Source organism: Megascapheus bottae, chromosome 30, assembly GCF_031878675.1.
Source record: "Megascapheus bottae isolate mThoBot1 chromosome 30, mThoBot2.hap1, whole genome shotgun sequence".
In the NCBI taxonomy this organism is placed as follows: domain Eukaryota; kingdom Metazoa; phylum Chordata; class Mammalia; order Rodentia; family Geomyidae; genus Megascapheus; species Megascapheus bottae.
Genome location: NC_143538.1, coordinates 7,740,769 through 7,753,667, shown reverse-complemented (window position 1 = coordinate 7,753,667; position 12,899 = coordinate 7,740,769). Strand labels below are relative to the sequence as shown.

The 12,899-nt window shown below is 53.7% G+C and overlaps 1 protein-coding gene across 1 annotated transcript in view; it reads right to left on the bottom strand.

Moving 5' to 3' along the window:
* Pcsk6 (proprotein convertase subtilisin/kexin type 6) overlaps positions 1 to 12,177 on the bottom strand; it is an 88,686-nt gene extending 76,509 nt beyond the window's left edge. Inside the window, exon 1 of the mRNA XM_090321444.1 lies at positions 11,920 to 12,177. Coding sequence (XP_090177570.1) covers positions 11,920 to 12,177 — 258 coding nt within the window. The remainder of the gene's footprint in view (positions 1 to 11,919) is intronic.
* Between the last annotated feature and the right edge of the window lie 722 nt (positions 12,178 to 12,899).

The following is a 12,899-nucleotide window of genomic DNA, read 5'->3' as shown; positions in this document are numbered from 1 at the left end:
AAAAATTGGGCTGTAGGAAGAAGAATGAAAATGGAGACATTTGTTTAGGTTAAAAAAACAAACAAGCAAACAAAAGTCTGGCAGAAGATCAAGAACGTGTGTGGGACAGGTAATAATGATAACCAACACTGAACTTCCGCCTCTGTTAAAATCTGTCTTGCCACAGTCTCTCAGACACACAGTCACACATTTCCTGGCCCAGGGCAGAGGGCAGAGCAGCACATGGATCCTCAGATCCACCCACCTTTCTAACGCAGGACATGGCACGTACCCTGCCAGGCCCAGAGCCAAAATTCAATAAACGTTTACTGACCAACATGGGCCCACAATTCTCTTGCCCTCTGGTGATGGTGACGCAGGGAGTTTGTTGACCTCTAGATAGAAGGCCCTGGTACTTTCTGCCTTGGTGCTGAGTTTTTCCTCCCTTCGTCCCTCATCCAGATAGCCAGTCTCTCTGCCCCGGACTGCGGAGTAACCCTGGGGCAGCATGCCCTAGTGAAGCAGAGGTTCCTGAAGGAGCCTGGACCCCCAAGATTTTGTATTTCAGGCCTCTTTACCCAAGGTGGACCAGCAGCTCTTGCTGCGGTTACCTGAACCCCAGAACCCTTTGATGGTTCCCAGATAACCTCAGTTGTTGCTGGCCTGAAATGGAGATTCAGAAACTTCTAATCCAATTTATTCCCCCCACCCAAAAATACATCTTTTCTGTTCTGTCCACTGAAACCTAGGGCACCCCCCAAGGTGCACCTCAAATGCCTCTGGTCAGAGGCCTTCCCTGAAGTCTCCCAAATGGAAACAACCCTCCATCTACCCTCTATCCCACTAACATTTTGGGTTCTGCTGCCAGATTAATATCACAATTCCCCCTCAATGTTCTTTTGTTTCTTTTTTTGGGGGGGGAGTGTCCTGTTTATCCCCAAATTACACAAAGTAACAAGCTCAAAGCTTTGCAAACAAATGGCACTGCAGATTTTACTTCCAAAAAACAAGCAAACAAACCCTCTGAACAAAGTTCAAAAAAAAAAAGTGACTGAGAGACACTTGCAATAGACTGAAAAGCATGAAAAGCACAAAATTAGCACCCTCAGTACAGATAAAAGACAATTCAATGGAAAAGTAGGCAAAGAATAAACAACTCAGAGAAGAGTGAACATGACAAAAATTATATATATATGTACATAGAAATATTTAACTTCAGTAGTTACCCAAAAAAGTAAGCAAATTAAAACAATCTTGATAAAGAAAATTAATAAATACGACTGTGTGCCTCAGTGGCTCAGCCTATAATCCTAGTTACTCAGGAAGCTGAGATCCGGAGGCTGAAGTTTTGAAGTCAGCCTAGCAGGAAAATCCATGAGACTCTTATCTCAAATTAACCACCAAAAAGCTAGAAGTAGACCTGTGGCTCAAGTGGTAGTGTGCCAGCCTTAAGCCTAAAAGCCAAAGAGAGGGTAATCCTAGCTACTCAAGAGGCTGAGATATGAAGATTAAGGTTCAAAGCCAGCACAGGCATTAAAGTACCTGAGACTCTTATCTCCAATTAACCACTAGAAAAAAGGAAGTGGCGCTGTGGCTCCAATGGTAGGGCAGTAACCTTGAGTGGAAGAGCTCAAGGACAATGCCCAGGCCCAGAGTTGAAGCCCAACGACCGACAAGAAAAAACGCCTCAGAGACAGTGCCCAGGCCCTAAGTTCAACCTGCAAGACTAGCACACATGCACATGCTCAGGGTCTGAGCATTGTCCTTTAGTTATCATCATCATCATCATCATCATCATCATCATTCACTCCACCACGGTTCCACTTTTGGCCTTTGCACAGAGACAAGAACGCTCATGGATTTTTCTATCCAGGCTAGCTTTGAACCATGATCCTCAAATCTCAGCCTCTTGAGTGGCTAGGATTACAGGTGGAAGCCACTGGGTGACTTTTTTTCTTTTAAATAGTGTGTGTGTGTGTGTGTGTGTGTGTGTGTGTGTGTGTGTACATATGCTTCTGCATGTATGTGTTCTTTTGTGTGTGTTATATTGAGAAAGCTCAAGAGTGCAAAGCTTTATACCAAGGCCATGCTCCTCTCCTGGCAGCCCTGGCTCTAGTCCAGCACCACCTCTCTTCCAGGGCCCTGGTCTCTCACAGGAGATCCAAAGAAATTTCCTGTCCTTAAGACTCCTGGATCCAATATCAAGAATGCCAGGCTGGCCAGGCTCCTGGCTTCTTCACTTTGACTTCTTCCCTTCCGGTTCCTCTGCCCACAGGAGCCAGGCACTGCTGCCGTACCCAGAGCTCCTGTTCAGGCATCTGGGCTCTGCCAGCAGTGCCATCTCTGCTTCTGCCTCTTGGAGCACAGGTAACTTGTCTGGCCTTGGCCTTGATTTGCAAATCCCGGCCAGGTGACCTGAAAAACACTCAGCATAACCTAACCCCAGGGAATACACACAGTCCCAAAGGGATACCAGAAAGTGGGTGACTTCGTGCAGTGAGGGATTATCAACAATTGTTGCCTCGTACCAACCTAGAGTCCAGAAGGAGGGGAGAAAGTAGACTTGGTATCTCCTCCCTTATTCCCACTCTGAGGACTGTTTACTTTTGGACAGTGGAATGCAAAAACCATTTTTTCAGGTCCAGGTAGCACTTTTCCATTCACTAAGCCTTCTAAGTGTTAGCCACGCCTTGCTAACAGATGTTGATGGCAAGATGCTGTGACCAGTGGGGACAGCCTTCCCCATACCCCCCTGTGTGCATGGCTGCACCTCTCTGTGCAGAAACTGCTCAGTTGGATGACAGACAGATCAAGAAATCTCAATTTAGGACAGCAGGGCTCTCCCGGAAGAACAAGGATGGGTACTCAGTTAAAACAATGCCACACTGCAAATGCAAAAGAGACTACAGAGAGTTCCAGCAAAAGAGTTCAACAAGCCTTTCCTGGAGCACGGAGCAAAAGGGAAGGATAGAAAACTGGGTGCCATTTACAGGCACCTGTAATCCTAGCCTCCTAGATATCAGGAGGCTGAGATCTGAGGATCGTGGTTCAAAGCCAGCCCAGGCAGGAAAATCTCGGAGACGCTTATGCCCAATTAACCACCAGACAAACTGGAAGTGGAGCTATGGCTCAAAGTGGTAAAGCACTAGCCTTGAGCAAAAGGGCTCAGGACCTGAATTCAGATCCTAGACCAACAACAACGTAAAGGACAGAGCAGATGGAAGGAATACATAGAAACTTTCACCGAGGTCATCTGGATACAGAGGTTTGATCTTAAGCATCCCAGTTGCTAGGTAGGTGCTGTACCACTTGAGTCATACCCACAGCTCTTTTTTTTGTTCTAGTCATTTCTGGGATGGGGTTCCACTTTTCTGCCAAGGCTAGCCTGGACTGTAATCCTTCCTCCATTATGCTTCCCACTGCGACTGGGACGACAAGTACATAGCACCGTGCCCAGCTCTGTCTGATAAGATGGTGGTCTCAAGAACTTCCCTCCTACCTGGGCTGGCCTCAAACTGTGATCCTCCTGATCTCAGCCTCCCAGGTAGTATGACTACAGGGATGGGAGCCACCAGTACCTGGCTGGTTTTGAAGCTATGACTCCAGAGCACTGGCAGTGTGGGGTGTAGAAGGAAAGGCGGGCACAGGAGGCAGGAATCAAGATGTTAGCAGAGCGGGTGGCAGGTTCAAGACCAGGCCACAGGGTTGTGGCCAGAACACATGGACCCGAGGGCCGGGAGAATCCAGGGTGACATCTGGTTTCTGGGGAATGAAGAAGGACAGGCTCTGGGTGTGGAGTGCTAGAGAGAGGCTCCGCCCGACAGGAGGTGTGTCCTCCTTCCTCCCCCTCCCCCTCCAGCCCTGTCCTAATTCAGCTAGTGTGGGGCCAGCCAAGATCATCCCGGACCTCGCAACGTCAGAAAGGAGCTCTTCTTGATCATTGCTCCGAGTTACTGCGGGGACATTTTGAAACCAAAGGGGAAAGTTTGGAAACTGAGGCAGATCTTTGTAGGAACTGGGGTGACTGACTTCTTCGCTGTAGCCAAACCAGCCTGGCTGGCTACTGGGCACATGGCTATGCTAATAAGGTCTCTCTTGGCAAGAACTCAAAAAGCCCCAAGGAGATCAGAGAACGAGTCCTTAACGACCCCTTCCAGGCCCAGCTCGGCAAGGAGGCCCTGCCCTGCCCTGCCCTGCCCAGCCAGGCAGAGCTACATGTCTGACCAGGCTGTGGGGCCCTGCGGGGCGTGGCTTGTTTGTGTCCAAGCAGCCAAGGGGGAGACAATGAGACTATTTCTTTCCCCTCTGCGGTGCCACCATCTCCGGGACTGAGGGCATTGATGGGCCAGTTACCATGGGAACCGAGGCTGCCAATCCTATCCCACAGAGCCTCAGGCTCCCAACAGCTGATGGCTATTCATCCCCCATTTCTTGCGCCTGCCACTGGGACTTCAAAATCTACCGAGCGCACTTGAATGGGGAGAAGACCCATGGTAGAGTGGTAGGGAGAGGACCGGAAGTACACATGCTATGCTACAAGACATTTCCAGCTCATATAGGGAACTGGACTTGGGGTAGAGATAAGCTGGTCCAGGGTATCAGTGTCACTAGAGGGGTTCTTTTCCTAAACAAGCTCTCACGCAAGGAGGCAAAATCCAAAAGAAAAGGAGTAAGAGAGAAAGTCAGTGGACGAAGACTATTCAGGAGCTAAGATGTAAGTGCAGGACCCCAGTCCACTCCATGTCCACTTACAGCCACTAAGAGCACATAAGGAACACTTGCTGGCTAAATGGACTCAGGTCCTCGGGCCACGGGAGGACCTGGTATGACTTTTCAGCCATCCGAGGGATGACAGGATTAGAACAGATCTTAACAGCCAGAGATCTGCCCAACTTTGGACTGCAGATACAGACAAGCCAGCAGGAAATCAACAGCAGGGACCTGGAGTTCCGTAGACCCTGTCCTTTGGGTTGGGGCAGCAGGGTAGAAGACGGTCCCTTCTCTGGACACAGGAAGCCACAGGAAGCAGAGACGCGTGGCAAAGGGTGTCCCATCTTGAAGACCGGAAGGGGTGAGTTCATTTTTGCCAACCAATCAGTTTCCATAGTGAAGAGGAATAGGAGGAACCTGACTGCAGAGCTCAGGTGTGCATGCATGCCTACCGGCGTGTCCAAAGGCCACCCAGGTGAGAAAAGGAACAGCGGTGGCCCCGGGAACCACGTGGCTTCCTTCATCCCTTGTTTTCTCATTTTTGCAGGGAGCTGAAAGGCCTTCAGAGTGGTTGGATGGCTTATCCTGCAGAAGCGGAGATGAAGGCAGAAGCCAGTCGCTCATACCTGTCATCCTAACTACTCAGGAGTCTGAGATCTGAGGATCACGGCCCAAAGCCAGCCAGGCAGAAAAGTCTGAGAGATTCTTAGCTCTGATCAACCATCAGAAAACTGGAGGTGGCGCTGTGGCTTTAAGGGGCAGAGTTCTAGCCTTGAGAATAAAGAGCTCAGAGACAGTGCCCAGGCCCAGAGTTCAAGCCCTACAACCAACCAACAACAGAAAAGAGCAGGAGCAGCCATGAGAGCCATCTATCAAAGGTGGCACAGGAGAAGACAAATTGGAGGGTGTGGGTTTAGGCTCAGATCTGTCCGTTATCAGACTGCCTGAATCTAACTGGACCTAGGGCCTGGTGACTCCAATAGGGTGGGTCTGTGGCTCCCTGACCAAGGGGTCACACAGGACTATACAGCAGGACTGATGCCATTTCTGGGAGCTAGGAGGCAGCCAGGCACTGTAGACCTGGACTCAGAAGCGCTCTGTATTCAGGAGGCTGGAGGATGGAGGGGAGGCTGGGCTCGGGAACATTCAGGGAACTTCTTTCTAGACAGAAAAGCGTGTGCAGAGACTGAGAGTGCCTATGAGCTTGCGATGTTCCGGGGATGGCAGGGGGCTGTGCTAGACACTGGAGACAGTGTCTGCTCAGCCTGTGGCCACCCAGGGTGCCAGGCCAGGCAGGGGTCCAGGGTCTCCTGACCCTGTTGACAGTGCAGTGTTTCTGACCGGCTTCCTGGTTTCTGCTGAGATGACTCAAAGGCCTGCCAGTGGAGTGGTCAGCCAGCCATCGGCTCAGGCTGGATTCTGGGCCTGTTTTTGGACTCAGGGGCCTTCTTGGCTCTAACCTGCCTCCCCCCCCCCCCCGGCCCGCAGCTGCCCTGGCTTTAATGACACAGAAAGATGGTCATTCAACTAAAATACTATCCACTTCAACTGTGTGACCAGCTCAGCTCAGTAAAATGCCAAATAAAGTTGGTCACCTGTAGTTCAAGACTGTCACCCTAGCTACTCAGGAGACTGAGATTTGAGGACCATGGTTCAAAACCAGCCCACGTAGAAAAGTCTGCAAGACTCTTTATCTCCAGTGAATCACCAGAAAACCGGAAGTGGCACTTGTGGCTCCAAGTCGTACAGTGCCAGCCTTGAATGAAGAAGCTCCGGGGTAGCACTCAGGCCCTGAGTTCAAGCCCCACGACTGACAAAAATAAAAAGAAATGCCAAATAAGATGCTATGACCAAAACTTCAAATCCTAATCTTGACTAGGTCTTTCAGTACATGCCCAAGACCTCTCCCCGATCAGCCAAAAGCACGTGGTGCTCTTGGCTCCGAGAATAAAACTCAGAAAGACTTAGACCCAAAATCAATACTAGTGGACTAGGTTCTCACTGAGTGCTATTCTGCGCTTTTCTCCTTGGCCTACGAAGCCTCCAACACTCTAGCCACAATAGTTCTGGTCTATTAGGTTTCCCCCGAGAATAAGATGTTGTGACATGATATGACCGTTTTCTTCTACGGGCAAATGAATTCTATAGGCCTACCTGGAATTCCAAGTCAGGTACGGGCTATTTTAAGTAAAACTATTTAAAGCAAGTTCACAATCATTTAAGGCCCTTAGATCTTTTTAGGGCCCTGGCAGCCAGACTGAATTTTTTTTTTTTTTTAATGGTCAGACTCTGAACCCACAAATTAACTCAATACAATCGGGCAAAGCAGAACTGCAAGCTGAGTGTGGGATTCCTTCCTAACAACCCTCGCTCTCTAAGGGTATAGAAGATAGGGCTGTGATCAGAAGGATGGGGAATTCCTCCAGAAATATTATTTCCTTTACAGAAATGAAATAATCTGCTTTTTGGTGGAGTCATTTGTGTCAAAGGTAACGATGTATAGGGTCAGAATGAGACTCCTCTGCCAAGAAATGGGGTGAAGGGTACAGAAAGAGAAGGTGCAGAGCCAGGAACCAGAGCTCCTGAAAGCCAGATGATCCGTACTCACTTATTTCATGTCCTCATTCTCCAGGATCCGCACTTCCTTACTAAGGGGATGGGCCCAGCACAGGAGAGGCTTGAACTCAGGACCTAGACCCTGTTCCTTAGCTTATTTATACTCAAGGCTGGTGCTCTGCCACTTGGACCACACCTCTAAGTTCTGGATTTTTTGGGGGGGAAAGGTGGTGAACTGAAGAAACCTCCCAGATTTTCCTGCCCAGTCTGGCTTTGAATCCCAGTCCTCAGATCCCAGCCTCCCAAGTAACTCTAATTACAAAAAATGAGCCACTGATACTGGACAACGTCCTGTCCTGGGCTGGTCTACCCCTGTGCATCGCTGGCAGGTAGTTCAGAGGCAGTACTGGGATTTGAACTCAATGCCTTAAGCTTGGTGGGTGGCTTGTTGGGTGAATTTGTTTTGTTTGGCTTCCATTACCATTCCAGCAGTAGGGTCATGCATTTATAACCAGGCACACCTAAATCCAGCATCTGCCTACATGCCTGAGATGGCTGGCACACAGGACTACAAGCCCAGCCTTTTTTTTTTTTTTTTTTTTTTTTTTTAACTGGTGATGCTGGATTCTCAGGAACTTTTTGCCTAGTTGGCTTGGAATCATGGCCTTCCCATTCTCCACCTATGGAATGGCTAGGATTGCAGGCGTGAGCCACTGCACTAAGCTTTTAAAAGTGTTTTTAAAAGTGTTTGTAAAGGCCAAGGGGATGGAACTGGCAGATGGAGAGGGGCATGTGTATATGTGTGTGAAGCGTCTCTCTTTAGTTTGTTTCCCCTGGCTCCTTTTTCAGAGGCAACTATTCACTAGAATTTTACAATCTTTGCAGCTTATGCTCCCAAACTTCAAATACACAGGTAATACAGTACTACATTATACTTTATATAAATATCATTCCTATAACCTTTTTATGCTCTACCAGTTGAGTCATAGCTCTACTTCTGGGTGTTTTGGGTGGTTAACTGGAGATAAGAGTCTCACAGACTTTTCTGCCTGGAGTGGCTTCAAAGCCTGGTTCTCAGATCTCAGCCTTCTGAGTAGCTAGGATTACAGGTGTGCCACCAACAGCATGCCAGCCTGCCTTCTTTCTCACCTGTTTGTGCCTGAGCCTTATTATTGCTCCATATGGTTCATTTATTTGCGGACTTTAGTTTACACATACAAGCCTGTCACAAGGTAGCCAGGACTATATTGTATTAACAGGTGGTAACTGAATCGTCCTGTGCATGAATTTAGTATATCACTCAGGTTTATTCACTTTCTTGTTTCAATCCTACCTTTTCCAGGAGCTGCTGATGTAACGCAAGGAAAAAGCACTTGCCAGGTATGTACAAGGCCCCGAGCTCTACTCCCAGCCCAGGGGAAAAAAAAAATCTTGGTAGTTTTCTCCATAAAAATTTATTTCATTAAGATTTATTTCTAAATCCCTTAAAGTTTAGGATGATAAGCCAGATACCAGTGGCTCATGCCTGTAATCCTAGCTACTCAGGAGACTGAAATCTGAGGGTTATGGTTCAAGGCCAGTCTGGGCAAGAAAGCATGAGACTTTTTTTTTTTTTTTTAACCAGTCCTAGGCTTGAGTTCAGGGCCTCAGGGCCTGAGCACTGTCCTTGGGCTTTCTCAAGGCTAGAGCTCTACCACTTGAGCCTCAGCACATTTCTGGCTTTTTTCTATGTATGTGGTATCAAGAAATCCAACCTGGGTCTTTGTGCATGCTAGGTAAGCACTCGACCACTAGGCTAAACTCCCGCCCCATGCAGCATGAGACTTTTATCTCCAGTTTACCACCAAAAAAAAAAAAAATAGGAAGTGGAGCTGTGGCTCAAAGTGGAAGAGTGCTAGCCTTGAGCACAAAAGCTGAGGGTTAATACGCGGGCCCATAGTTCAAGCCCTAGGATTGGCAAAAAAAAAAAAAAAAAAAAAAAAAAAAAAAAAAGCCAGAAGTGGAGGTGTGGCTCAGGTGTGTGAAAAACTGTAGTGAAAAACTGTAGAGGCAATGCTCAGTGCCTGAATTCAAGCTCCAGGAGTGGCACACGTGCGTGCGCACACGCACACACCCACAAAGATGAGAAAAAAGCACAAAGTTACTTTTTTTCTTTTTCTTTTAGGCCCAAGGCTGGGTCCCTAATTCAGTACCTTCAGCTTTCACTCACTGTCTAGGGCTCTACCAACTGAGCCCTGCCTCCAACCCCCACAGCTATGTTTGGATTATGCTAAAGAAGCAGAATTAGGTTAACAATTGTAAGAAAGAAAGCACAAACAAGCAAGACCCCGGAGGGCTGGGATTCCAGCAGGTGTTGACCCTCTCTCTAACGGTGCCTCAGGGTCTGGAGGAAGTCACTAGTTTGGAGATCTTAGACCACACCTCAGCATCAGACAAAGGGCAGACAGAACAATTCTAGCTACTCAGGAGGCTGAGATCTGAGGATCATGGTTCGAAGCCAGCCTGGGCAGGAAAAATCCATGAGACTTTTATCTCCAGTTAACCACACACACACACACACACACACAGAAGTAGAGCTGTGGCTCAAAGTGGAAAAGTGCTAGCCTGGAACAAAAGAGCTCAGGGACAGTGCCCAGGCATTGAGTTTGAGCCTCACAGATGACAAAAAATAAATAAATAAAAGGAGCAGAGGGCATGGCATAACCAATTGAGCTGACCCACAGCTCCACGTGGATGCCAGCAGCTTCCCGCCCAGGCCGTACCACCATTCACTCATCTATAAAGCAAGGCTCATAACACCTACAGCTTATTTATGAGTCACAAATTCTCCGGGTTGAGAAAAGGCGCTCTTACAGAGTGGGTAGAGGCTGGGAGGCCCTGGCCCTTTCCACAGTAGAGCACACTTGAAGGGAACAAAAAGCTGGTTTGGGAGAGGAGTTTAACAGACTTCCTTGCAGACAGCTCTGATCTCCCAGCTCCAAAGAAGTCCGCTGGTGAATGTCTCCACTGACATTCTAACGGGGCTGCGCAGAGCTGCACTCGCAGACAGCAACTCAAGAGGCCACAGTGGATTCAAAGACACAGCAGGACCAGGACGGGGACGTTTTTAATCCTGGGGACAGGGATTTCCAGGGTCAAGTTAGCTATGCTTCTCTCTTGCAATATCAATAGCTGGCAGCACATGCCTGGAATCCTAGCTACCCGAGAGGCTGAGATCTGAGGCCGGGGGCTCAAAGGCAGCCGGGGCAGAAAACTTTCATCTCGAGTTAACCACTAAAAGGCCACAAGTAGAGCTGTGGCTCCAGTGCTGATATGCCAGCCTCGAGTGAAACCGATCAAGTCCCCCACCAAGAAGTTAAGTTTCCTTCTACTTCTCTGACCACTGGAGGCCCGGACCCCAAGCGCTTGGTCATCACTTTCTGGGCAATGTGAGGGCTCCCTGGAGCTCCTGCCTCTAACCCTCGCTACTGGAGGGGTTGAGACCTGGGGATGGGGGTTGGAAGTTAGCCAGGGCAGGAAAGTCCAGGCGCCTCCCTCTTACCACCAATTAGCCAGCGCAGGGATGGACGTGGAGCGGTGGCTCAGGGGTGGAGAGAAGCTCAGGGGCAGCGCCCGGGCCTTGATGGTCCAGGGTTCAAGCCCCAGCGATGGCACAAGATAGAGGGGGTGGGGAGAAATGAAGGGAAAGAGGGAGAGAGGGAGGAGGAGGGGAGGGGAAGGGGGGAGGCCGGGGAGGGGAGAAGAGAGGAGGGGAGGGGAAGGGGAGGCTGGAGAGGGGAGAAGGGAGGAGGGGAGGGGAAGGGGAGGCCGGGGAGGGGAGAAGGGAGGAGGGGAGGGGAAGGGGAGGCTGGAGAGGGGAGAAGGGAGGAGAGGAGGGGAAGGGGGAGGCCGGGGAGGGGAGAAGGGAGGAGGGGAGGGGAAGGGGAGGCCGGGGAGGGGAGGCCGGGGAGGGGAGAAGGGAGGAGGGGAGGGGAAGGGGAGGCCGGGGAGGGGAGAAGGGAGGAGGGGAGGGGAAGGGGAGGCCGGGGAGGGGAGAAGGGAGGACCGCAGCACTACCTGGGCAGCGCGAAGCCAGTGAGCGGGAAGGGGGCCCCGAGCGTCTCCGCCGTCCGCGGGGGGTGGACGCAGCCCCGGGCACCGCCGGCCTCCCCGCGTGGACAGGGGCTCCGGTCCGCCCCGGAGGGAGCGCGCGGGGCTGCGCGGGGCAGGGTCGCCCCTTCCCGGTCCTCCCCGCACCCCCGCCCGGTCCACGCGGCCTCCCCGACGGCCCTCGCCGCCCACCCGCCCCGCGGCTCCGCGTCGTCGCGCGTGGGCCGCCCCGGGTGGGGACCGGGCGGGGCGGTGACGTCCAGGCGGGAGGCGGGGCTCTGCTGTCCCCAGGCGCCGCCCCGCGGACGGCCGGGGCACGGGGGGACCGGCCAGCCGCCCCGACGCCCCTGGAGGAGGAGGGGGGCGGAGGACGCGGCCGGGGGCGGGGGGCGTCGCACCCGGGGCGCCCGGTCACCCCGCGCCGTCGGGGCCCGGCGGACGTGCGCGGCGCGGCGGCGCTCGCTCCCCGCGGCCGGGCAGGTGGCGTCCCGGGCGCCCCGCGGGGCGGGCGTGGGCGCTCTCGACGCGCCGCCGGGAGGGGGTCCCCGCCCCGGAAGGTCGGGGCGCGCGGCGGGGCGCACTCACCTGGCCCAGGTTGCGGTAGCCGTGCGCGGCGGCCACGCGGTCGGCGGCCCCGGGGCCCCCGAGCACCCGCACCGCCCAGTGGTTGGTGTAGACGGGGCGCGGCGCGGGCGCGGAGCAGGCGGCGGGCAGCGCCAGCAGCAGCAGCCAGCGCCAGGGGCGCGGCGCGGCGGGCCGGGGCCGGGGCGGCGCGGGGCGCGCGGGGCCCGGCCCGGCGGCGGGGGCGGCGGGGGCGGCCCGGGGCGGCGCGCGCGCGGGCATGGCGGGGGCGGCGGTGGTGGCGGCGGCGGCGGCGGCGGCGGAGCCCGGGCGGCGAGTGCGCAGGGGGGCGGGGAGCCGCCTTTTAAAGCCGCTCCGCCGGGAAGCGCCGCCGCCGCCGCCGCCGCCGCGGGCGGGAGGGGGAGGAGAGCAGGGGAGGAGGACGGGGAAGGGGAGGACGGAGAGTGGGAGGGCGCGGGGGAGGGGGAGGAGGGGGAGAAGAAGTTCGAGGAGTGGGGAGGACGGGGAGGAGGAGGACGCGGGGGGGGACACGCGGAGGTGACATCCCCGCCCCAGCCCCGGGGACGGGCGGGGGGCCCCGGGCTGCTCCAGGGCCCCGGGGCCGCCGGCGCCCCCACCCCGCGCGGGAAGCAGCTCCCCCGGTGTCCACGCGGACCCCCGGCCCGGCCCGCTCCCCGGGGGAGAGAAGCGGGTGGCCGCCTCCAGCTCCACAATCGCCGGCGACAGGGGGTGGGACACGCGCTGAGCCCAGACCCGGGCGCGGGCAGGAGTGGGAGGGAGGGGGGAGGGAGCCGATTAGGGGGACAGGACTGGGGTGGGGCCGCGAGCCCGCCGGGCAGCATCCTCAGCACCAGAGCCCGTCCTGCCGCTGCGGCTCAAGCGGCAGAGGGCCGGCCCTGAACGGAGCTCAAGGACAGTGCCCAGGCCCTGAGTTCAAGCCCCAGGCAGGAGCGACGGAAGAGAGAGATCAGAGGCAGAGGCAG